Source organism: Selaginella moellendorffii, unplaced genomic scaffold, assembly GCF_000143415.4.
Source record: "Selaginella moellendorffii unplaced genomic scaffold, v1.0 SELMOscaffold_2, whole genome shotgun sequence".
Lineage (NCBI taxonomy): Eukaryota > Viridiplantae > Streptophyta > Lycopodiopsida > Selaginellales > Selaginellaceae > Selaginella > Selaginella moellendorffii.
Genome location: NW_003314263.1, coordinates 767152 through 790531, shown reverse-complemented (window position 1 = coordinate 790531; position 23380 = coordinate 767152). Strand labels below are relative to the sequence as shown.

Genomic DNA, 23380 nt, shown 5'->3' with positions numbered 1-23380 from the left:
TTTTATTTTTTTAAATTTTTTTTTCCAGTGTAAGAAGAAGGCGAGTTCTGGCTTTTACTTAGAATCTCTGAAAATGTTAAGATAAGTGCTTTGACACTAGATAGGTTATTTCATCTCATTTATCATCCCTAGCAAATATGCCTCGGCTTCGCGAAGTATTAAGAGGCATATGTCACCATTTGCCTCCAACTATTGACACTAGCACATATAATCATATTCACAACAACCTTGCATATGGTAATGAAGAAACTAATCTAGACCTTGAACATGCTAATGCAAAAATTACTTCAAATCTTGACAATGCTAATACAAACATAGCATATGCTGATGAAGGCCATACAAATATAAACCTTGAAAATGCTAATGAAACTAATACAAATACATGTAATCATCACAGTTATACTATCTATAAATTAGCACATCAAAAGAATTATAATGACCATACAATACAACTGTTTAATATTGGAAATATGTCATCCATGTGTGTCTTTTGTGGTGCATTACATTTTGAAAATGAGTCAAGATCAATGTGCTGCCAGAATGGAAAGGTTTCCCTTCCCCAGCTTTCATCTTTACCTACTATATTGCGTATGCTTTTTAATGAAAATAGAAACTCCAATTTTAAAATTAACATAAGAAATTTCAACAGTGCTTTGGCTTTTGCATCAATGGGTGCTAATATTGATAATTTAAGTGGTAAAGGCCCATATTGCTTTAGAATACATGGTCAAATTTATCACAAAATTGCTTCAGCATATCCTGCAGCTAACGTGCCACCATCATATGGGCAACTTTACATGCTTGACGCTTTTGAGGCTACAAATATTAGAAAGCAAAACCCTTTCAACACAAATTGTGATTCTAATTTATTATTACAATTAGATAACTTGCTAAGAATAATAAACCCGTATGCACAAGCTTTTCAAATGATGTATAATCTTGAATCACAAGAACAACATCGCTCAATTTGCAATGGAACCCCAAAACGTGGTGTTTACATGATTGTTAGAAGTGAAAGTACTAATCTACATCGTTATAATTTACCACAGACTAATGATGTTGCTATTGTTTTCGCTATTGATGAGGGTGAGCCATCTCTTGACAGAGAAATATGCATACATCCATATAACTCACAGCCAATTAAAATCTCTATTCGTAATGAAAATTGTGATCCTATGGTTTATCCTTTACTTTTACCATTTGGTGATAAAGGTTGGCATGAAAAAATCTATCACAATGAGTTGCATGTAACGCTACTCCAGTACTATGCATATCGATTATCTCAACGAGATAACATTGGCAACTCTTTCCTTTATGATCAATTGCTACATGCTGGGAAACTCACTCAACAATTTATAGTTGATGCTTATGTAAAGGTTGAATCTAACAACCTTAATTTCTTTCGCACTCATCAAAAACACTTAAAAGTGGATTACTACACAGGTCTTATGGACTATGTTAGCAACAGAGCTGCTATTAATAATGCTGAACCTGGAAAAATTGTAATTTTGCCTTCTACATTTCCTGGTAGCCCACAAGCAATGCAACAACATTATCAAGATGCTATTGCTATTGTCACACATTTTGGAAAACCTGACTTATTTATTACATTTACATGCAACCCAAAGTGGCCTGAAATTGTGCAAAACTTACAGTTGAATGAATCACTTGAGGATCGACCTAATCTTATTTCAAGAGTTTTCAACTTAAAACTTAAAGAATTCCTACATGACATAAGTATCAAAGGAATTTTTGGGAAGTGCATTGCATATGTTTATGTTATTGAATTCCAGAAAAGAGGTTTGCCTCATTGTCATTTCTTAGCAATGTTATCAAGCGAAAATAAGATAAGAAATCGAGACTCAGTTGATGAATTTGTCACTGCACAATTGCCACACCCACTGTTAGAACCAGAATTGCATAACATAATTATAAATCATATGATACATGGTCCATGTGGTAATTTAAATCCTAGAAGCCCTTGCATGGAAAATAACAAATGCTCTAAGAATTATCCAAAAGAATTTAATGTTGAAACCATTTATTGTGTTGATGGTTATCCTGATTACTACCGTCCCAATAACGGGCGCACTTTCATAAAAAATGGTTGTACTATTGACAACAGATGGGTTGTTCCTTATAATAAATACCTTTGTAAGAAATATCAAGCACACATCAATGTAGAGATCTGTGCTTCTATTAAAAGTATTAAATATTTATTTCAATATGTATACAAAGGTTATGACTGTGCAACATTAGAATTCCTAACTGCATCTGAAGAACGAGGGACTTTAAATTGGGACGAAATCTCAAGTTTTGTCGATGCTCGATATATTTCTGCTCCTGAAGCCATGTGGCGTATATTTAAGTTTCATATGCATGATAAATCACTAACTATTATACGCCTTCCAGTTCATTTACCCAATTTTCAAAACGTTTATTTCAGACCAGGTCATGAACAAGAAGCACTAGAAAGAGCCACTCAAAATGGAACAATGCTTACACAATAGTTCAATTTAAACATGCAAGATACTAATGCAAGGCAATATACATATGCTCAAATTCCATTACATTACACATATAACAAATCCTCTCATAAATGGCAATTACGCCAGCGAAAAGCTAAACTCATACCAAGAATGTATTCCATATCTCCTTCTAATAGTGAGTTATACCACTTACGGCTTATATTACTCTATAAAAAAGGTGCTATATCATTTGAGGATATATGTACTGTCGAAGGTGTTACTTTCTCCTCTTTTAAACAAGCAGCTATGGCAATGGGACTTTTAGCAGATGATTCAGAATGGCAACACTGCATGCAAGAAGCTTCTACTTTTAAAATGCCATCCCAATTAAGACAGTTATTTGTTTTTATTTGTTTGTATTGTTCACCAAAAGACCCAAATCTATTATGGGATCAATTCAAAATTGATATGTCTGAGGATTATGCTAGAAATGACATAAACTATTTTGACATTGCTTTAGTCGATATTAATTCAAAATTCCAACTACACAATAAATCTAATTGTGATTTTGGTTTACCACTCCCAACTCTTACTCCCATTATCAAACACATGCTTAATACAGAGATCCCTGACCCATCACAAGACCAAATAAATGCAAACATAAATCAATTCAGTTATGAACAACGTTATATTTTTGAACTCATTATAAATGCCATTGATACTAACCAGCATCAATGTTTCTTTATTGATGGACCTGGTGGTACTGGAAAAACTTTTCTACTTAATACTATCATTACAGCATTACAATTAAAAAAAATAAAAGTAATCAGTATGGCATGGACTGGGATTGCAAGCATTTTGCTAAAATATGGTCAAACGGCACATATGACTTTTAAAAATTCCTGTTCCTTTAAATGAAACTTCTGTCTCTGCTTTAACAATTAATAGTGATGCTGGAAAAACCATTAAACAAGCAAATGTTCTCATATGGGATGAAATTAGTATGGTTCATACACATGCTTTCTCTGTGGTTGATAAATGTTTAAAACATCTCAAATGTAATTCTAAACCATTTGGAGGCGTTATAGTGATTACAAGTGGTGACTTTCGTCAAACCCTTCCTATTGTTCCCCATGGCCATAGAACCTCTATTATTTCAAGCTCAGTTAAAATGAATAGACTATGGTCACTCTTTACAACACTAACATTAACAAAGAATATGCGTTCAAACAATCTTTGTTTTTCTGAATGGCTTCTCAAACTTGGCAATGGTGATAGTAGTTTACAGCTGCCATGTCTCCCACCAGATATTATCAAAATACCACATGCATTATCTATCACTACATCTGTTGTAAACTTTGTTTTCCCAAATACCGATGATATTATAAATACTTATACAGCTGCATCAAAGGTTATTCTCACCCCACTCAATGACGACACATTCAGAATAAATAATGACATTGTTGAAAGACTACCAGGTGATCCATATGTTTATTTGAGCATTGACACGGTTGACTCAGATCACCCTGAAGAGTTCCCAATTGAATTCTTAAATTCAATCACCCCATCGGGACTACCACCACACAAATTAATTCTAAAACAAAATGTGATTTTGATTCTTCTTAGGAACATATCTCCACAAATTGGTTTATGCAATGGCACTTGCCTCATTCTCAAGCAAGCATCTCAAAACGTTTTAGATTGTGAAATTATCACGGGACAATTCAAGGGATCGCGAGTTTTTATTCCACGTATTACCCTTACACCTTCTGATGTTGAAATCCCTTTCAAGATGTCTCGAAGACAATTCCCAGTTCGTCTGGGTTATTGCTTAACTATTTCTAAAGCCCAAGGCCAAACTTTCGACCGTGTTGGCATTTACCTCCCCCAACCTGTTTTCACACATGGTCAACTTTATGTTGCTCTGTCAAGGTGTAGATCACCTGAACAACTTCGTGTTCAAGTGCTTGCAACCCCCCTTCAAGGCAATCTTATACCACATGATCAACACTTTTACACTGTGAATACAGTCTATGCTGAAATTCTTAAGTAGACTGACAAAAACATGGCACAATTCTATATCCAACCATGAAGTTGTGAGTTTCAAATGCACACCACAACAAAGCTGGCATTGACAAGTGTGCCTTGAGTGCTGTCCCATTTTGGTTATGGCATGTGCTATTTAGTTGCTAATGGCAGAGGTACAGTTTTCATCCTATTGCTTTTTGAGTGCAGCTCTCATTGCAATATAATGGTTTCTCGCTCATCCCAGGAACCTCTCTAGCAGGCTGAGGAGCAAGTACCAACACTTGCACCAAAGATGGACTTGGAAGTATTCTTTGGGCTTTTTGTGTTCAAAATGGAGGAATGCAACTCAACAGTTATCTAATCTAGCTTATATAATGCTCATAACACATTTGGTTATGAGAATGTCTTTCAATTGTGGAGTTGATCAAACAGCAAACATAGCTAAGCTTAGAAAACCTCTTCAAATGGCATCAAATTTGCCAACCACCCAGCATTTGCTGGGCAATTGCTAGTTTATGATAGAGCAATAACTTTTCGTTTTATCTGTGACAAACCCAATTTTGCATTGATGTCAAGTCAAAAATCATGCAACCTCATCCATTATGAATTCAGTGAGTGAGCCAGGTTTATGCATTGCATCTATGTATACTGTGATGTATCCATAACCAATCAAAAGCATTGTACAAACAATGACAATGTGCCACTTTTTATGGTATTTTAAAATATAAAGTTGTTATCTTTTCTTTATCAAATAAACAGGCAATAGTAAGTTTTTACATTATGAATAGTTTATTGATATATATGAAACCTAGACACTGACATGTGTTGTCATAGAAAATACTTCCTTTGATTTTAAAATTAAAATTCAGAACAGACATTTTGTCGTGTGGAATATAAATATATCTTATCTAAGGATGGGATTTCAACAAAGTTTTTCTTAGACAATGCATGAAATTATATTTTATGGTCAGTATAGTGAAGGTTTTGTCCCAGCTATTGGAGTTTTTGGTCACAAAGATCATACGAGCTGGTCTCTACAGGTTTTAGATGAGAATATATATATATAGAGAGAGAGAGAGAGAGAGAGAGAGAGAGAGAGAGAGAGAGAGAGAGAGAGAGAGAGAGAGAGAGAGAGAGAGAGAGAGAGAGAGAGAGAGAGAGAGTCCATTTATGCACTATATATATGTATGGTTGTTCCATCCAATAACTTTAGAGATAAATGTATCATTTCAAGAAATTTCATTCCAAACATTTTAAAATGAATTCATCTCATCCTCCTTTATGCTGATCTAATTGTCTTTTGTGCTTAAGCAATTGTTATATTAATCAATAAGAACTAATACTTTATAACTAGAAGTCTCAAACTAGACAAACATATAACAATTTTAACAAATATTGAAACTAAAAGTTCCTAGAGTTTCAAGAAGCTCACAAAATTCAATATCTATTTATATTTATATATATGTATGATATTAAAAGGTACTTATAGGCAAATATTTGTATTTATATAAGACAATGGTTTGATGCAATTTTTCCAGCCAGGACATACTGTGTAAAAGCTGTATTGCAAGTTATTGTAGTCTCTATTGTTATAGCTTAGTGTTAAATCAGTATATTGACTAGATTGGAGTCTCACATGTAATAAATTATTATCTAAATAAACAAATCCTCCTTGACCAAAAGGAATTATACATTCGTTCCATATAATATCAAATGCCTCAACAATATCATCCATAATCTTTGGATAATACGAATCAACAAAAACAGTCAGTGATAAATTATTCTGAATAAAATTTTGACGACCTGTACCATTTTGACGGACAAAATCTAAAACATCATATTTAAATTCACAAACATCTTTCTCATTATATATGGAATTAGTTCTAGGAATACAAGCTTTTATAAATGGAGAGCTCATTCCAGATATTTTATCAATTAATAAATAAATTATAAATAATAAAAACTTAGTTGTCATACTTAGAAATGTTAATAGAAATGTTAAACTTAACTTTGCAATTTCAATTATTCCTTGCTAAAAATTTCATCAAGCTTAAATATCCTTGATGGAAGGAATATACTAGGATATACATCGCCAAGAACCCTATCTTGTTTCAAAACAAAATAGGTTTATATGATTTTTAAAATTTGCAAAAGAATGTTTACTTATCATGCTTGCAAATACATGAGATATGTCATAAGGCTGTTTAAAACATTACAAGAGCATAAAAGACTGACAAGGAGAGAAAAGAAAACTATAATCCTTAAAATAAGGTTGATAGAAACTATTTCTGGTAAAACTTGTCTAGAAGTATCATTTAGGCATCCAATCCTAAATGCCTATGTACACATAAGAGATTTTGGGTTCAAATCTATATTATTTTTTTATTAAAATAAATCTAGTTAAACTATCATTACTTTTATCTAGTTTGCAGGGTTATTAATTAATTTATAATTATTTATAATTTATTTTTAATAAATTTTCACAAAATAATAATAATAATATATTAATTTGCTAGGAGTTTGTTGTCAAGAAAAGCGGAAATGATGAAATTACTAAAATACTAAAAAAATGAGAAGAAAAGATGGTTTTTTATGGAACACCTTGAATATAAAATCCTCAAACCCTTACTTTTATAAAAGCTTTCAAAACTAATTTGGTTCAACTCTAATTTAATCCAAAAATTTAACCTAGGTATGGATCCACGTTAATCCTAGATGCCCATCCATGTATATTGCAAATCTTAAGTTGAACAAAGTTTTAGGGTTTAATCTTTATTGTGACCAAAAGTGGTAAATATACTTTTTAGTAAATATAAAGGTATAGCAAATACACAATAATATCCCCCTTTAATATCAAGTATCAAGCTGTATAACTAGGTTTAAAAGGATATTGCTGAGTATAAAATGAAAAGTAAACCCAAAAAAGTATGAGTAAAATAAGAAGTAAACTCCCAAGTATAAAACCAATTGCTAAAGGACATGAATATAATTAAAAAAGATGAAGAGCATAGTTGATGAATAATGAAGAGTTATGTGTTGAAAAGTGTTGAGAATTATCATAAGCAAACTTCGCAAAAGGAAGGAGATCAACCCAAATATTTTGTTAATAAAATAAAGCATTAAAGATACTAATCAAGAGTATCTCATAGATATTATATATAATGCCCGGCCCTTTCTATTACAAAATAACACCCAAAGCCAAATCTAAAGCATTTATTTTAACAAAATACAACTTTATATTGTCAAGATAAATGAGAACTAAAGTAAAAGTGAATATAGAGTTTAGGGGATTGAAAAAAGTTTGGGCATTAATCATTGAAGGAATAAGAACAGAATTTTTTGGTAGTAATAATACATTATATCTACTTGACATATATTGTATAAAAACTACAATTTTGTCATTTTGTCAATTTTGAATATTTCTTTCTTTGATAACAGATGTAGCATGAGAATAATACTTCATGGGGTGAATCAAAGCATAATAAATGTTTTGTCACAGTTATTGGAATTTGCAAGAGCAAAGATCATGCGAGCTGATCCGAGTAAGTTTCGTTAAAAACACACTTACTAGAGTGTTGGTGTAACTCTAGGTTGACAATGTTGATCCGTTTTCTCTCAGGACCTATGCACGAGGAGCTCGATCGAAAAGAGTGCTGCTCATCAGCTGGGGGTAGACTATCTGGAGTTGGCTCCCACTGCAAAAAAATCTGGTAAGCTCCAAGCAAAACTAGCAAAATGGTACCTCGTCATTTGTCTGTATGGCACACGAAACTCTCCTCGGTGGGCCTGCATTGTCGAGGTCATTAGTGTCGACTTGGAATGCGAGGATATCCTCGACTGAGATCCTTGGTTTGTCTTCTTGGCCTGGAAGGAAAATTCTTGTAAGTGTACCACCGAAGAAATCATGCATTCTCTCACCCTCGTATAAAACATGGGACCATGATCCAAAAACAGAAGGTTGTCCTTTCGGGGCAGTGTCCGATGAGATTGCCTTTTGCATCATCACGCGCAAGGATATTGCGGTTCTAAGCAAGTGCCTGTGATTAAAAGACACGACACGACGATATCAGAATGTGATGGAAAGCTAAAAAAGCTCACTTCAAAAAGTCCTGGCGCTGCTGAATTGGTAGCAGATCGAGATGGTTGGTTGGAGTGTTCAAGTCGACGCCGTCCTCCGGTATAAGACTGTAAGATGAGTTTAGGCGCGCGCTAGCTTTTTCAAACAAGTGTACCTGGTGTCTTCGTCGACATTCGCAAGCTCTTCCAACTCGACGTCTTCAAGAGCAAGATAAAGGAACTTCACGGCTTCCTCTGCTGCTCCAACCGATTCAGCGCATTTTGTTTTCTCCTCTATCGCTGCTTTTAGTTTCTCTAGATCCTGACCAATACAAACGAAGATAATGCACAGGTTTTGCCTCGAGACATACTTGGTGTTCTTTCTGAATTTCGGCTTTGAGCTGCTCATTACGGTTGATGAGATGCTTCAGCTCGTCCATCTCTTCAATGGCCTCAATATTAGCGGCCAGATGTTGCTCTAAAAAACGGCAAAAACGTCAGAATGAAAATCTGGAAACAAGGGAAGACAAGACCTTGAAGTTTGAACAGCAGGATCCGCGAAGCCTTTTGATAACTGTGGTTTTTCCTCGCAAGTTCTTCTTCTAGCTTCATAAGAACATAGCCATCCTTTCGATTTAAGAAGAATGTAGCAATAGTACCTCTTTTGCTGCAAGCATCTTGTCTTCAAGCTCGTTGTTCTCGTGCTGAAGTTGTCCATTTTTCAGAACCAGCAGCTCCGTCTGTCTGATATGATAGGCAACCTCTTTCGCTAGCTGCTCATTCTCCAAAATCGTTCTTTTTGTTTTCTGCGTACAAAAGAATCAGAATCGCAATGATATCAGTTGACAAACTCCAGAGAAAGAATCAAGTTTACTTCTTCTTTTTGTCTCCTTATGCAGCAGCCCGATTGAGAAACATACGACGTGGAGCTGCTCCTCCGTTTGTTTGATCATCAAGAGCTTTGTCTCTTCGATTTTAACCGCCATCTCTTTGCGCAATCTCTCCCGCTCTTGTTGTGCCACTCGTTCCACGTCGTTCAAGGCCTCTTGGTGTTGCTTCTTTTCCTTGGAAAGCTGGTTCTTCAAGCTGCCAACAAGAAAAACAAAGAAAACACTTAGTTTGGCCTGAAATAACTTGAAGCACAAAGGAAAGAAGTCCATACGTTTGGATCTCTTTTTCGATAGTGGCCCTTCGTAGCGTAAACTCCTTCACTGCTTGGATCAAATTGTGTGCATCATCCAGCTCTTTCTGGATTGCTTCGACTTGGATCCTGTGAGTGGTTTTCAATTCGTTGAGCTCCGCCAGAAGCGCGGCATGAGACTCAGCCCTCTCCTTCTTGAGCGTTTCGATAATTTGTTCCATCTCCTCGCTTCGCCGATCAAATTCCTTTGCATCTCTGCATTGGAAAAACACAGTCTCGAAACACAGTCTCGCGAGAAAGAAGGATACCTGGTGAGCGCGCCGATCTGATCCTCCAGAATCTTGTCCCTGTCCTCAGCTTGCCTGCGCGTCTCCTTGATGACGCTCCCAAGATTGAACGCCCGCTCCTCAAGCCTGGCGATCTTGTCATTGCTGCACAGGATTTGCAAGTCCTTGGCCTGGATCTCGCCCTTGACAACATCTAGCTCGTCCTTCTCTCCCTCCTTGGGCGGCATTCTTCTCTTACCTTCTCACCGCCATTCTGAAACTCAAAAATAAAACAAATGCCCTAATCGCGAGCCGTCCACGTGGCAAAATCCTAGTCGTTGTTGGCAACTCCGCCAGACGATTCGTTGAATATTCCGGCTTAGCCGGAATATGAAACGGCTGAGCGGAATGTGCGGGCTTTTGGCACTATATGTCCCAGAATATCCTCACATTTTTCAGGGCTTAGTCGAGGCTCTTGAGCTATGGCGACGACGATGATGCTGCCGATCACCTCTCCCGCCGCGGCGACCATGTCTCCCGGATGCAGCGCCTTCCAGTCCTCGATCGGTAAGCTCCCTGTCCGATTTCTTGCTCGAAATTCTCATGTTGCATGCCTAGATTTCGATGCTGCGGCTGTCGATCTGCATTTGACTGATCACAGCGCTCGCATTTCTTGCCACTTCCAGGTGAAATTCGATTTGGATCGTTGAGAATCTCCCCGGCACAGCAATCGAAGCGTTTGAAGCAAACAAGGCGAACAGTCGTAGCGGCGGAATACAGGTACTTTTTTTAAGTCACACAGCCAAGAATTTTTTCTTTCATCGGACTTAAAGTCTTTGCTTTTTTTTTTCCAGACGAAGTGGTGGTGGACCAGGAGATTTTGTTGCTGGATTTCTACTCGGTGGTGTTGTTTTCGGTGCTCTTGGCTACCTTCTAGCACCTCAGGTAACTATTTCTTTTCGCTTTTCTTTCAGAGAAACGTTCTTATAATTTCGTGCCTGCCTATGCATGCGAGAAGTTAAATCGATCGCTCGATAAAGTGAGTAGTGAGAACGGAGCGGCGCTGCCAACAAAACCAAACAAGTATTTGGAAGACGAAGGGATCGAGGTAAGCTCATCCTCCGAATCCCTCCCGTGGGTGTTAACAATTCCAGTAAAGTTCCACGAACTCGAGGAAGAGAATGGAATCGAGGTAGTGCGAACGGAGCATCGTTGTTCTTGAGTTTTCCATGTCGAGCTTTTCTAGGAACTTTGGTTTTCATCGTCAAGAGCTAATGCTATCTTCGCTTGCAGACGACGAGAAAGAGCTTGAGCGCCAAGATCGATGAGCTCAACGCCGCGATCGAGAACGTCTCCGCGCAGCTTAAAGAGGGCGAATCCATGAAAGAGATCGAAGTTTCCGCATAGAAAAGGGAAGAACAAACGAGAAGAAGAGAAGAGAGCGAGAAAGCGAGAATTTAGAGCTCGTTGGCTTGTAAGGAATAATTTTTTTTTTGTTTATCAAATATATAAATTGTATTTCTTATCTCCTTAAAGTTCCTACACTAAGTACCGAGTTTTCTGTGCCGTCAGATCTTTTGTTCCATCTCGACCGTTGTTTCATTGTCTCTCATCTTGACCGTTCAATTACTTGAGAGTTCAAGAACCCTAAGAACCATCCTAGGGTTTTTGGTCAGGGCGGCGGCTTAGCGATGGTGAAGGGAAACAATGTCATTCCCAATCAGCATTTCAAGAAGGATTGGGAGAAGCTGGTGAGGACATGGTTCAATCAGCCGGCGCGCAAGGTCCGCAGAAGAAAGGGTGAGTAGAATTCGCGATTTCTTCTTTTCTCTCTCGCCATTCTTAGTTTTTGGGCGATTCTTCCTGCAGCCCGGTCGATCAAGGCTGCCAAGATCTTCCCTCGCCCGCCATCCGGCCCTCTGCGCCCGGTGGTCCACTGCCCGACCGTCAAGTACAACAGCAAGGTGAAATACGGCCGAGGGTTCTCGCTGGAGGAGCTCAAGGTAGGAATTTCTCTTCCATTCTTTGCTTGTAGCTCACTGTTGGAGATCCAGGAAGCTGGGATCTCCAAGAAGCTCGCTCGCACGATTGGAATCGCCCTGGATCACAGGAGGAAGAACCGGAGCCTCGAGAGCTTGCAGACGAATGTCCAGCGATTGAACACGTACAAGACGAAGCTCATCGTCTTCCCACGCAAAGCTAAGAAAACAAAGGTAAAGATGGATGCCTTTCGAGTTCTTGCGAGCGGAGCTTTGCATTTTTTGGATTCGCGACACTCAAATCATCGTGTTTTTCAGATGGGCGATTCGCAACCCGAGGTTCTGAGCACTGCGACGCAGTTCCAAGGGCCAGTGCTGCCAATTGTTCCAAAGAAACCCGAGGTCGGCATTGTCACAGTGACCGACGAGATGAAGGCCGTGAAAGCTTATCAGAAGCTCCGGATCGAGCAGACCAACAAGCGTCTCGTTGGAATCCGCGCGAAGAAGGCTGCCGAGGCCGAGAAGGAAGAAGGGAAGAAGTAAACAAACCAGAGCTATCCATCAAAAATGGTTTTTTTGTTGTCTCAAAGTACGGGCATTCACTTTTTTCTTTGTTAGATTTTAGGGTTCTTGGGCTAAAAGATGTATTAACAACCTAAAACCCTAAAGGAGAAAGGGTTTAGGGTTCTTGGGATGAAGCGAGAGCGCGAGAATGCGGTAGCGGCTGCGGGCTCGAGGAAACGGTCAAAATTCGCTTCTGTGGATCGATCGAGTGGCAAGGCGGTGGCTGTGAGCCAGAATTGGATGGAGCTGCGATCAGTTGGTGTGGCAGCTCCTAGGCTTTTAGCGATGGGAGATTTTGGACTCTAAAGCGCTCATTCTTTGATTCTGTGCAGAAGTTGGGGATTAATGCGAAGAAGCGCAAGGAAATTTCGATCGCGTCAGGTTTGATTCGTGGATCGTGCTTGTTTTATTTCCTGACATTGTTGCGCTTTGTAGAGAAGAAAGAAACCACGCTCCAAAAGCTCCCAGAGCCTTCCAGCACTGATTCTAGGTACTGGCACGAACGCATTGGATTTTTTTATAACTTTTGGTGTGTTATAGCGTAACAAAGGTCCTTGCGATGGATTGCGAAATGGTGGGAGTTGGATTTGAGGGAAAGAAAAGCGTTCTTGCTAGAATCAGCCTGGTAACGAATTTCTCGTAGTGTTTTTTAGCTTCTTATTTTGCTTGGACTTTGTCGAAAGGTGAATGAGCATGGGAACATAGTGTACGATGAATATGTGAAACCCATGGAATTTGTCACGGATTTTCGCACTCATGTAAGCGGGATTCGCTACAAAGATATAAAGAATGGTAAGTGGTGTGGTCCAAGCATTAGTTTTTCGTTTCGTTTTGATTGTTTTGGTGTTCTTTGCCTGTAGGGAAAGCTTTTGCAACCGTGCAACAAGAAGTATCCGACTTGTTATCCGGGCGTATACTAGTCGGGCACGCTTTACATTATGATTTTAAGGTAGACTCATTGTTTTGAAGTAGACGATTTGATTTATTTCACGCACTTTGCAGGTTCTCTTGTTGAACCATCCAAAAGCTGATACTCGGGATACTAGTCTCTATACTCCATTTCGCAGGTTTGTATAGAGGAAGAGCTTGTGGAACTTATGGTGTTTCTTTCTCGGTTTTTTAGTGAGCATGGGCGACCAAGATCCCTCCAGCATTTAGCTGCGCTGTTTCTCGACGCTAAAGTTCAAGATGGCGCTCATTCTTCGGTAAGCTGTAGAAAAAATCACCAGACATCGAAGGATTGTATGCTGTTTCTTCTTTCAGGTGGAGGATGCCCGAAGTGCAATGCTACTATATCAAAAGTTTAGATCGGAATGGGAGAAAAGCATATGGAAACGACACAAGAAATCGGTTAAGCAGTAAGTTCCTTTCAGGCGATAGAACTATACACAGGTGAGCTTTCGTTTCTATGACGAGCTGTCCTTGACGTCGTCGTCATCTTCATCATCTGGCCGTGTAGAGCTTTGTCCCGCAGGTGTCAAGAGGGATGTAAATCCCTTCCATAGCCGGGAGCTAAACGAGCTCTCTCCCGGGAAAGAATTGCTACTACTGTCACCGGACATTAGTTCCAGTGGCACTGCCGACTGGAGCTCGAGGTTCCCGAGCCTCACAGCCCCAAGGATTCTCTCCGGAAGCTCCTCCGGATGCTGGCTCTCGATGAGAAACGCGAGATCCACAGTGAGGCTGGTGATGTATCCGATCGCTAAGTGGACGATGGCGTTGGCAACCATGGAGGAGCCGATATCAACATCAACTTCCAGGAAGTTTGGAGCGGTGGAGTACTTGCAAGTGAGAGTTCTTCCGAGAACGCAGATGGCTTGCTCGCCAACGGCGGTCTTGACGATCCAGGGCCCCTGGACGACGTTGGCAATGAGCTTGAGCCTCGAGTTCTTGAAGGCGTCGTCTCCCCGGAGGAAGCGGTCGATCAGAGTGTTCTCCGGGAAGGGATGGTGGCTGACGAAGTAGATGATGGCACTGTAGTTCTCCTTGCTGGGGACTTGGAGATTAAAAGCCCACACGAATGGAGAGGTAGGAGAATTCGAAAGAATAGAGGAAGAGTTGCCAGGAATTAGATCCAAATTGCCTAGAGCTGCCGCGATTCTCGACTGGGGATGCCTAAGGACGTCGTAGATCTTGGAGGAGCTCTTGATCCAGTCGACGGCGAGCGGCTCTAGAAGCCAATCCCCTGCGGCGATTTTGGCCTTGGTAGCGAAATAATCCGGGCCCCGCACTCTGAAGCAATCACCTGGAGGCGAGCACCAGCCGTTGAAGCAGGAATCAAGGCCTGTGAGCGGCAGCGCGCCACCGCGCTTGAGCTGCTCGATCCAAGCCGGATCTGCCGCATTGCCCATTTTTCCCTCCCCAGTAAACCCTAATTAGGGTTCTTACGAATGTCACTCTGTTTTTACGCATTTAGAATATTCCCGTAGCTTTGGGAATGGATTTTGCCCCTCTCGGAGAACAGAGTTTTCCCGTTGCTAGTGCTTTGATCGCGCTCCAGTGGTGTCGATTTCTAGGTCTTTTCTTTCTTACTGTGACGCTGGAATAGGAGGGAATGTGGCGCGGAGAACAGGGGAAGAGCTATCGATCGCATTGATTCTTCGAGCGAGGGCAACAGCTCGAGGGTAGCACGACGCTCCCATTCGATCGATCGCTGGGTAGGGTTTGAGGCGGGCGCGCTTGCTCTTTTCTTCCCTCGGTTTCTTGAATTAGGGCTTGGGCAAAGCATCACGCTCTGCGCGAGCAGGCGGCAAGGTGCTGGGCGCGCTAGGGTTTAGATCGGCCAGGAATACCAACAGTTCTTACCGAAATCCGGTAAGCTCTCGATCGATTCAGCTGCGCTGCGAAATATTTCGCTCCAGGATTGATCCTCGCGCTAACATCCTCTGTTTTTCCCTGTTCTTGCAGGAGAGAGGAGCAAGAAGAGGGCGAAATCTCTCTCTCTCTTGCTCGTAAGCAGGGCATGCTCTGTTTAGCATCGATCAATGCGGTGAAAATTTGGGAAAGATTCTGAGTGACATGGTGGAGGTGGAAGTAGCGCCGTGGATCAAGGGGCTTCCTGTAGCTCCAGAGTATCGCCCCAGCGAGGCCGAGTTTGTGGATCCCATCTCCTTCGTGCTGAGGATCGAGGAGGAAGCTGGGCAGTTTGGGATTTGCAAGATCGTCCCGCCCACCGTGAAGCCGCGCCGGAAGTCGCTCCTTCCAAACCTCTACAGGTCCATAGCCGCGGCCGGGAAATCGTCGGGGAAGAAGGCATCGATTGGGCTCGACGCGAATTCTCTAGCGGGATCCAAGTTTACCACTCGCAAGCAAGAGTTGGGCGATCACACTCACGCTCAAACTCGGCACAGCAAGGGGGCAAGCTATACCTTGGACCAGTTTGAGATCAAGGCCAAGGCTTTTACTCGAGCACAGGTTGGAACTTCCAGGGATGTTGTTCCGGTTGTCTTGGAGGCTCTGTTCTGGAAGACAATCGAGGAGGATAAGCCAGTGACTGTGGAATATGCGGACTATATTCCAGGCTCCGCGTTCCCGGAGAGTGATAGCGAGCAGGGCGATGGCAAGAAAAGGAAGAAGAGTGCTGTGGACAGGGAAGGGTGGAAGCTCGTCAATAGTCCCTGGAACATGAGATACTTGGCGAAGTTACAGGGATCTTTGCTGAGATTCATGCCTGGCGAGGTCCAAGGCGTGACGTCTCCGCTGTTATACATAGCCATGCTCTTCAGCCACTGGTCATGGAGAACCGAGAGCCACGACCTCCACTTTGTGGACTATTTGCATCTGGGTGCTCCGAAGACGTGGTATGTGGTGCCACCCGGCGCGGCTCCTGCTTTCGAGGACGTTTTAAGAAACCAAGGTTAGTGATGGTTTGCTAAGGATTTTTTCCTTGATACTCGCGATGTGTTTTTGTTTGTAGACGATAACTCCGTCGTCAGCCCGGAAGTGCTCGTGATCAATGGCGTTCCCTGCTGCAGGTGTTTCTTTTGATTTTCGATCGTTTGCATGTATGTGACAAGCGCATCTCAGACTTGTGCAGAACCCTGGAGAGTACGTCATCGTTTTTCCGAGGGCGTATAATTTCAGCTTCAGCCATAGTAGGCGCGCTTTGCTTGTGGTTTATTACTTACATTACGTTTTCCAGGTTTCAATTGCGGTGAAACCAGCAGTTTAGCAAGTCCAGGCTGGTTGAAAGCTGCCAAGCAAGCAGCTGCTCGCAAAGAATTATTATGCCGTCCTCCGATGGTTTGCCATGAGAAATTATTATACCAAACAGCACTAGCATTTGCGAAAAGGTAACAAAACCAAGCTATCCATCTATGATTGATTGAATTGACGAATTTTTGTTGCTAGTTCAAACGCACAGGATGTCCGAAGTTCGAGACTAAAGCACAAAATGAAAGTCGGCGCAGAGGAAGCAGTAAGAACAGAGTTCGTCAACGACATGGCCAAGAATCAACAGGTGCTCGACAAACTCGTTAGCATGACACAGGCAAGGCGGGTTATTCTCAAGGGAGATGACGGGAAGGAGAGTCTCTCCAACCTGGTGAACCTAGGCACAATTGACTCTATCTCGCTGCTATCATTTGTGTGCGAAACCATGGAAGGCGCCGACGAGAAGGTTGGCGATGATAAGACCCTCGGTAAAAACAGTCCTCCTCGAATTGATTGGGGGAATGTGTGCTGTTCCATTTGCGGTATTCTGTGCTACTCTTGCGTAGTGATCGTTCAGCCGACGTCCAAAGCCAGTGAGAGTATTCGGGAAGGAAGATTGACAGTCACAGATGAGAACCACGGACAGGAAGATGAGAATGGGTCGTCTCGGAAGGTTCTACTTCCGAATGGGAGCAGGAAAGCAGGCCGGGATAACTTACAGCGTCCATATATCATGTGCTCGGAGCACGCGTTACAGGTATCCTTGCTGCTCCAAGGTTGCGGGGGAAGCCTCGTGCTGGTTGTTTATCATCCAGGTAAATGCTTCGCTGTTTTTCAGCTGCTTTGTGGAACTGATTCCTTTTTTTTCTTTTCTTTCATGTGCTTACAGAGTATGAGATGTTCGATAAGAATGCGAAGGACTTTGCAATGGATATGAGCATTCGGTGTCGCTTCAGAGATACCACATATGACGAGGAGAACCAGCAGGATTTGCAACTCATCAGCGCTGCAATCGAAGCGGCTGAGAGACCTGACAACGGTTGGATTGATCATGTTCAGGCAAGGCTTCCAGCGACAGCATCCTTTTTAGAAAACAGCAGGGCAGAAACAGACGAAGATGACACTGAATTGGTGGTAGAGAAGACATCGAAGGAGAAGAAAGTAGTCGGGCGTTGGTGTGGTCGGGTCTGGAGACATGATCAGACGCACGCCATTTTAGGAGGGTGCCGAACAGCTTCCAAAGTAGAAGATAACCAGGATGAGTTAGCGGATAGTAAGACCGGGAAAAGTAAAGGCGGCCACGACGAGGACATACTTAAGAGTGAGGACTATGCAAGCCTCAGGAAAAACTGTAGGAAAAGGAAACGGACACAAATGGTTGCAGTATGGCGGGTTGAATCCGAGCCTCAGCCTTGCTCCACGCAAATAAGTGAAAGTCTTCCTTCTGAACTCGAGGCCAACGATGTCAAGACCGAGAATGCTGCTTCTCTTGACGAGGATGTCAAAGTGTCAGAGCCAGAGCTTCGAACGGAGAATCGCTCGTCTGAAGAAGTCCGGCCTCTACCTCCTCTAGTTTGCAAGGAAGAAAAGGAAGAAAACGGGAAGTTGGAGCTGCCGTGTCCTGAGGAAACGACCAAGCCGCTAGTTATCGTGGACTGCAAGGAGGAGCCTGAGATTCATCGTGAAGCTGTGGTTTTGGACGAAGAGGCCCCTCAGGAGAATGTTGCGGCATATAAGGAAGTGTTACCAGCTCCTCTGGAGGAACCTGAGCAGAAATCCAAGGAGAAGGAGCCTGAGCCTGTAGCTGCTGAAAATGAGCCTGTTTCGGTGGTGATCACTGAAGACGATGGTCAGCATGGTGCAGGATCGACGCTCTGTTTCTCAAACAGCGTATGGCATGACGTGCCTATCTCGTTTTCTCCAACTTTTCATTCATCGTACATGGATGAGAAGCCAAAGGCATGGCCGACGGCTCACAGGACGCCATTGAAGATAGGAATCCCAAAGAGGAAAAGGACTCAAATAGCTTCATCTTTGGAGGCTAGCGACGAAGAGAAACAGCTAACAGACGAGGACCTGGAAGAAGATTATGATGAAGAAGAAGAAGAGGAAGACGAGGAGGAGCAGAATTATAGCAATGTGTCAGCTTCGTCTGTTGAGGATGACGAACGCGCTGTGGATGAAGCCGCAGAGTATGGTCTGGAATCCAGAGCTAAGAGGACCAAGCGCAAGAGCTGGAAAGCTCAAGCAGCAGAAGAACAAGAGAAAGCTCCTAGACGAGGTACGTTTCCTATGCGTGAAGCAACCAACATGAAACTTTTGTCCCTTGCAGGAGGAGCGAAGAAGGCTTCGACGTCGACAAAAAGGCCTGGCAGCGAGGCGACGAAGCGCAAGCTTGCTCCCGGCATGGTGCACTCTCATGGACTACACACTTGCGACTTCGATGGATGCACGATGAGCTTCCGAACAGCGAGCGAGCTAGCTCTGCACAAGCGCAACATCTGCACCATCAAGGAGTGCTCCAAGCGCCTCTGCTCGCACAGCTACCTGATGCAGCACTACCGCGTCCATGCCGACGACCGGCCTCTCAAGTGTCCCTGGAAAGGCTGCAAGAAGACGTTCAAATGGTCCTGGGCCCGAACGGAGCACATCCGAGTCCACACCGGCGAGAGGCCCTACGCCTGCACCGAGTGCGGCAAGAGCTACAGGTTTGTCTCGGATTTCAGTCGCCACAAGCGTACAACGGGTCACAGTACGTGAAGAGCTCGCAAGGGAAAAGCAGGAATGCAACAGGCAGGGAAGGAATCCAGGATCAGCCGACCATCGGACAGTCAGACGAGGAACTTGAAAGCTTTGATGGAGAAAGGTTGGATGACGCCAGTGCTTGGAACGAGGACTGGGACTGTGAGACTGAGACTCCGAGAAGACTTGTCTGGAAGGTTTGACGAGCTAGAGCATGCATGGAACGGCACAGGGACAGGGCTTGGAAAAGCTTGGATTTTGGTGAACAGGCATACAGGGCTGGAAGGATGGAAAGTTTTGTGGAGGCTGAAGTTTGGATTTTGATGCGACTGAGGTTGGATATGCTATAGGACTGGCACAGGCACAGGGATGAAAGGATGGAAGGTTTTGTGGAGGATCTCTTTTTCTCTGGAAGAAAGGAAGTTTGGATTTTGATGGGACTGAGGTGGAAGTGGTGATGGAAAGCTTTGGGAATAGTGGCGAAACGTGTAGAGCTTGATCATCGGGCATCTCTCGCACTCACGCGAAAAGTTGGGAGGTTTTTTGGAAGTTCTTTCTACCTGGGAAAGCTTTTATAGTCGCTGGAAAAGTCTGGACTTGAGAAGAGATCTACTTTGAAGTCGTTTATATTGAAAGCTACGCAGAGCGAAGAAGATGGACTCTGGAAAGTCCAGTCGTGGCGGTGAAATTGTAAATGAATTTGGTGGCTGTGCTGTGCGGCCGGATTATATATCTTTAGCCGGGTCAATCGCGCGCCTGGCACAAGTTCTAGTCAGGCTTTGGTTCCGCGCAGCAAAGCCACAGGGAAAGCAGTGGAATCGAATCTAATCCACGCCAGCGCCAGTGAACGGATCGATCGTTGGAAAGGAATTTTCTCTCTTTAAGCCGAGCCGAGAGGAAGGAGGAGGAGTGAATGGATCCAAGGAATTTTTTCTCTTAAGGTCGAGAAAAGGAGGAAGAAGAAGAAGAGCTACCGTTGCGTGTGTGAGAGAGAGAGAGAGAGGGAGAGAGAGAGAGGGAGAGAGAGAGGGAGAAGTTTTCGTGGAAGACCCGCACGAACGAACGAATCGCCGCTAGTAAAGCCCGGTCAATGTGAGAGGAGAGGTGGTCGCGATTTTAACTCTTCGTCTCTCGTGTGGGCGACTTTGCGCGAGAGAAAAGAGTGGGAAGAGAGGAAAAAAGGGCGAGAGACTCTTTCCGGGGGCGCTGGAAGTGGCGAGGCTCGATCTTGGTTTCCTGGGCTGGAAGGAGTGATCGATAATCGATCGCTGGTGTTCCTCGCCAATTGCGATCGATCGATGATCATGGCGGTAGCGGCGACTTGCCCATCGCCCACGCGATTGCTGTGCTCGCTGGCATCGTCGCCGGGCAAATTCGCGTCGCCCTCTTCGCCGCTCTCGCCCAGGTCGTCGGCGGCGGCGGTGGTCAAGGAAGAGCTGCTCATCGCGTCGATCGGAGGCGGCGGCGACGGCGATCCGGGGATGAAATCGCCCGCGCCGCCGGCGAGCTTGCTCAAGAGGAAGCGGCCGCCCAGGCTCGCCATTCCCGCGTCGGAGAGGGAATCTTCCACGGCGGAGGAGTGCGTGGACGACGAATATTCCGACCTCACGCACGCTGGCCATGGCTATGGCGTCGCGTGTAAGAAGGGGCGGCGCCAGATCATGGAGGACAGCTTCACGGCACTGCCCAAGCAGGTGATACCTCCTTCCATCTCTTCTTCTTCCTGGAATTTTAGGGTTCTTGGGCTCTCTCTTCCGTGGAATTTTAGGGTTCTTGGCTCAATGGATCTGGTTACAGGGATTCTTTGGCGTCTTCGATGGCCATGGCGGGCGCGCGGCGGCGAGATTCGCAGCGCGCAATCTCCTGGACAACATCGTCAAGGCGGCTTGCCCTACCGACGAGGCCGGCGCGATGCAAATCGGTGCGCAGGAGATCCGGATGGGATACCACACCACGGATGACGAGTTCTTGCGCCAGGTAACGATCGAGCTCTATCGATCCCCACGCTTGAAATTTTCTTGGTTTTCTAGGGTTCTAGCAGTGGCGCGAGCTGCGTCTCGGCGCTAATTGCCCGGAACGAGCTCATCGTCGCCAATGCGGGGGATTGCCGGGCGCTGCTCGTGAAATCCGGCGGCGCGGCCATCCAGCTCACGCAGGATCATCGATTCAGCTCCGAGTCGGAGCGCCGGAGAGTAGAAAGTCTCGTAAGTTCATCCATATCTTCTAGAATTCGATCACCAACGCGTTCTTCCAGGGTGGAATCGTGGATCGCTACACGGGGACGTGGAGGGTCCAGGGCGTGCTGGCAGTGTCGAGAGGAATTGGAGACATACATTTGAAGGAATTCATCTCGTGCGATCCACACGTGGTGAGCTTGCCGCTGACCAGCGACTGCGAGTTCCTCATCTTGGCGTCCGATGGACTCTGGGACCTGGTGAGAGCGCCATAGCCATCTCTCTCTCTCTCTCTCTGAGCTCCTTTCTCCTGTCATCTCTGGAAACTTTCCTTGTGGAAAACATCTCCATCTCTCTCTCTCTCTCTCTCCCTTTCTCCTTTTCTTCTCTCACGTTTTCCTTGTGAAGAGCAAATCTTCTCTTTTTTTACGTCTTCTCCGTGATGTGCTGACCTTCGCTTTCCTAGGTGTCAAACCAGGAAGCCGCGGAGTGCGCATTGTTGGCCCTCAAGGTGGGAGCGAAGCGTGAATCGATCCAACTAGATTCTCGTGGTGCTGCTTCAACTCCCGGATTGTCGAGCTTAGGTGCTGCGTGCCGACGATTGGTAGACCTGACACTCAAGCGAGGGTGCCTCGACGATGTGACCGTCATGATCGTGGAGCTTGGGAAGTTCTCTACACCAGAGCGAAGCTCCTGACTGGAAACCTGACGACGAAGCTGGAAATTTGTACATTCATTCTTTTTGTTTTCTCATAACTTGACTGTAATGTAAATTCAATGAATTTCTAGAGCTTAGATTTGTTTTGATTTTCTTGAATTCAGTTAAGGCTTGATGAGAGACCAAACTTTGAAATCTTTTCACCATGAGAAATCCCATAAGATTGTCATCTTTACGTCTTTCCGGTGAGCATAAATGTGCCCTTCTAGTATCTCAAGCTTCTTGGCACACAACCTGCAAATGTCAAACGGTGTATTTGAATCTGGAAGCAATACACCCAAACTTGTTGGTATACCACCAGTCAAGAAAATACTACGCAGATAATTCTTTTGTCCCAGGCTGGTTGTTATGGCTAATTCTGAGGTGGTCTGAAATTCCTTTGCTTTAAAATATGTTTTGGCGTTGTGCGTGATGTGTGGGCTGCTCTTCTAGACAAGTGTCTTGTTTGATAAGATGCAAGCTACAGAAATGGTTGAGGTGGAATGCCACGCAATTTGTTTGCTACTGATAATTTTTTCTAGTGGTTGCAATTTGAGTTTATATACGGCAGAGAATCTGAGACTTTTTGAGTAATGGCTTCTTCCAGTTCTTCCCATTGGTGCTGTCTCCTGCTCTTCACTGTGATCCTCACTCAATCCACTGCTGGTTCAACTCTCAAGAATCAAAATGCTTGTTCCACGGAAGGTTTACTCAGGGAATGGTGTGGGAAGGATGATGGCACCACCGTAAACAAGGGAGCAAACAGGCATGAGTTATTCAAGAATAATGTGTGTAGGCTGATGATTCTTGGTAAATCCATGGTTAGCTCCAATAGTCTGGGAGGTAAAATGCTGGAATCGTTGAGTAGTATCATAGAGATGAAAGTACCCAATGAATATCAGTCAAGCATAAGCTTTGGTCAAGGTTCTACCCAATCACCATCACGAGCACCAGTACCTTCACCTTCACCCTCAGCCCCACCACCATCACCATCACCCTCCCCGCCACATCCATCATCGCCACCCTCACCCCCACCACCATCACCACCAACAGCATCACCTCCACCACCCTCACCCCCACCACCACCGCCACCACCACCCTCACCCTCACCCC

At 43.8% G+C, this 23380-nt stretch overlaps 7 protein-coding genes across 10 annotated transcripts; 5 read left to right on the top strand and 2 right to left on the bottom strand.

Moving 5' to 3' along the window:
* Positions 1-7907: 7907 nt before the first annotated feature.
* LOC9661810 (cilia- and flagella-associated protein 157) lies at positions 7908-10219 on the bottom strand. The gene is made up of 11 exons (XM_024689433.1): positions 10002-10219; positions 9715-9948; positions 9404-9638; positions 9212-9358; positions 9086-9158; positions 8924-9030; positions 8729-8874; positions 8595-8681; positions 8415-8533; positions 8239-8360; positions 7908-8191 (listed from the first exon to the last, which is right to left on the bottom strand). The coding sequence occupies exons 1-11, from the start codon at positions 10205-10207 to the stop codon at positions 8021-8023; spliced, it is 1647 nt and encodes a 548-aa protein (XP_024545201.1). The 5' UTR covers positions 10208-10219; the 3' UTR covers positions 7908-8020.
* Positions 10220-10402: 183 nt separating this feature from the next.
* Positions 10403-11489, top strand: LOC9661809. Of its 2 annotated transcripts, none has more exons than XM_024660235.1 (5): positions 10403-10526; positions 10646-10739; positions 10814-10904; positions 10978-11151; positions 11253-11489. In XM_024660235.1, exons 1-5 carry the CDS (start codon positions 10442-10444, stop codon positions 11364-11366), a joined length of 558 nt encoding a protein of 185 aa, XP_024516003.1. In that variant the 5' UTR covers positions 10403-10441; the 3' UTR covers positions 11367-11489. The 2 variants fall into 2 exon arrangements, with proteins under 2 accessions (XP_024516003.1, XP_024516007.1); XM_024660239.1 differs by having other exon boundaries at positions 10978-11067; positions 11253-11486.
* Positions 11490-11603: 114 nt separating this feature from the next.
* LOC9661808 (60S ribosomal protein L13-1) lies at positions 11604-12544 on the top strand. 2 transcript variants are annotated; one of them, XM_002962763.2, is made up of 4 exons: positions 11604-11759; positions 11829-11962; positions 12014-12172; positions 12257-12544. In XM_002962763.2, the coding sequence occupies exons 1-4, from the start codon at positions 11651-11653 to the stop codon at positions 12479-12481; spliced, it is 627 nt and encodes a 208-aa protein (XP_002962809.1). In that variant the 5' UTR covers positions 11604-11650; the 3' UTR covers positions 12482-12544. The 2 variants fall into 2 exon arrangements, with proteins under 2 accessions (XP_002962809.1, XP_024544711.1); XM_024688943.1 differs by having other exon boundaries at positions 11829-12172.
* A 70-nt stretch (positions 12545-12614) lies between these two features.
* Positions 12615-14006, top strand: LOC9660748 (RNA exonuclease 4). Of its 2 annotated transcripts, XM_024688933.1 has the most exons (10): positions 12615-12757; positions 12835-12883; positions 12938-12992; positions 13043-13127; positions 13186-13294; positions 13363-13451; positions 13505-13569; positions 13626-13707; positions 13766-13894; positions 13962-14006. In XM_024688933.1, the coding sequence occupies exons 1-9, from the start codon at positions 12632-12634 to the stop codon at positions 13862-13864; spliced, it is 759 nt and encodes a 252-aa protein (XP_024544701.1). In that variant the 5' UTR covers positions 12615-12631; the 3' UTR covers positions 13865-13894; positions 13962-14006. The 2 variants fall into 2 exon arrangements, with proteins under 2 accessions (XP_024544701.1, XP_024544695.1); XM_024688927.1 differs by lacking the exon at positions 13962-14006 and having other exon boundaries at positions 13766-13914.
* On the bottom strand, positions 13850-14883 carry LOC9661807 (protein ENHANCED DISEASE RESISTANCE 2-like). Its single transcript, XM_002962338.2, has one exon. It carries the CDS (start codon positions 14851-14853, stop codon positions 13909-13911), a length of 945 nt encoding a protein of 314 aa, XP_002962384.2. The 5' UTR covers positions 14854-14883; the 3' UTR covers positions 13850-13908.
* A 63-nt stretch (positions 14884-14946) lies between these two features.
* Positions 14947-19513, top strand: LOC9661806 (probable lysine-specific demethylase ELF6). The gene is made up of 8 exons (XM_024688911.1): positions 14947-15316; positions 15410-16358; positions 16419-16476; positions 16529-16596; positions 16644-16794; positions 16853-17469; positions 17544-18935; positions 18987-19513. Exons 2-8 carry the CDS (start codon positions 15521-15523, stop codon positions 19412-19414), a joined length of 3552 nt encoding a protein of 1183 aa, XP_024544679.1. The 5' UTR covers positions 14947-15316; positions 15410-15520; the 3' UTR covers positions 19415-19513.
* On the top strand, positions 19505-22365 carry LOC9661805 (probable protein phosphatase 2C 32). Its single transcript, XM_024688917.1, has 5 exons — positions 19505-21090; positions 21194-21373; positions 21427-21600; positions 21651-21830; positions 22037-22365. Exons 1-5 carry the CDS (start codon positions 20695-20697, stop codon positions 22265-22267), a joined length of 1161 nt encoding a protein of 386 aa, XP_024544685.1. The 5' UTR covers positions 19505-20694; the 3' UTR covers positions 22268-22365.
* The last annotated feature ends 1015 nt before the right edge of the window (positions 22366-23380 follow it).

Excerpts from the sequence above, each read along its gene's own strand:
- LOC9661810 (XM_024689433.1), bottom strand. The coding sequence starts at position 10,207 with ATGCCGCCCAAGGAGGGAGAGAAGGACGAGCTAGATGTTGTCAAGGGC. Across the intron at positions 9,949-10,001 it reads CAGATCGGCGCGCTCACCAG|AGATGCAAAGGAATTTGATC; the intron begins GTATCCTTCTTT and ends TTTCCAATGCAG. Across the intron at positions 8,875-8,923 it reads AAATTCAGAAAGAACACCAA|GATCTAGAGAAACTAAAAGC; the intron begins GTATGTCTCGAG and ends TGTATTGGTCAG.
- LOC9661809 (XM_024660235.1), top strand. The coding sequence starts at position 10,442 with ATGGCGACGACGATGATGCTGCCGATCACCTCTCCCGCCGCGGCGACC. Across the intron at positions 10,740-10,813 it reads GTCGTAGCGGCGGAATACAG|ACGAAGTGGTGGTGGACCAG; the intron begins GTACTTTTTTTA and ends TTTTTTTTCCAG. Across the intron at positions 10,905-10,977 it reads GCTACCTTCTAGCACCTCAG|TTAAATCGATCGCTCGATAA; the intron begins GTAACTATTTCT and ends GCATGCGAGAAG.
- LOC9661808 (XM_024688943.1), top strand. The coding sequence starts at position 11,651 with ATGGTGAAGGGAAACAATGTCATTCCCAATCAGCATTTCAAGAAGGAT. Across the intron at positions 11,760-11,828 it reads CAAGGTCCGCAGAAGAAAGG|CCCGGTCGATCAAGGCTGCC; the intron begins GTGAGTAGAATT and ends TTCTTCCTGCAG. Across the intron at positions 12,173-12,256 it reads GCAAAGCTAAGAAAACAAAG|ATGGGCGATTCGCAACCCGA; the intron begins GTAAAGATGGAT and ends CGTGTTTTTCAG.
- LOC9660748 (XM_024688933.1), top strand. The coding sequence starts at position 12,632 with ATGAAGCGAGAGCGCGAGAATGCGGTAGCGGCTGCGGGCTCGAGGAAA. Across the intron at positions 12,758-12,834 it reads ATTGGATGGAGCTGCGATCA|AAGTTGGGGATTAATGCGAA; the intron begins GTTGGTGTGGCA and ends GATTCTGTGCAG. Across the intron at positions 12,993-13,042 it reads CCTTCCAGCACTGATTCTAG|CGTAACAAAGGTCCTTGCGA; the intron begins GTACTGGCACGA and ends GGTGTGTTATAG.
- LOC9661807 (XM_002962338.2), bottom strand. The coding sequence starts at position 14,853 with ATGGGCAATGCGGCAGATCCGGCTTGGATCGAGCAGCTCAAGCGCGGT.
- LOC9661806 (XM_024688911.1), top strand. The coding sequence starts at position 15,521 with ATGGTGGAGGTGGAAGTAGCGCCGTGGATCAAGGGGCTTCCTGTAGCT. Across the intron at positions 16,477-16,528 it reads AATGGCGTTCCCTGCTGCAG|ACTTGTGCAGAACCCTGGAG; the intron begins GTGTTTCTTTTG and ends AGCGCATCTCAG. Across the intron at positions 18,936-18,986 it reads AGAGAAAGCTCCTAGACGAG|GAGGAGCGAAGAAGGCTTCG; the intron begins GTACGTTTCCTA and ends TGTCCCTTGCAG.
- LOC9661805 (XM_024688917.1), top strand. The coding sequence starts at position 20,695 with ATGATCATGGCGGTAGCGGCGACTTGCCCATCGCCCACGCGATTGCTG. Across the intron at positions 21,091-21,193 it reads TCACGGCACTGCCCAAGCAG|GGATTCTTTGGCGTCTTCGA; the intron begins GTGATACCTCCT and ends ATCTGGTTACAG. Across the intron at positions 21,374-21,426 it reads ATGACGAGTTCTTGCGCCAG|GGTTCTAGCAGTGGCGCGAG; the intron begins GTAACGATCGAG and ends TTGGTTTTCTAG.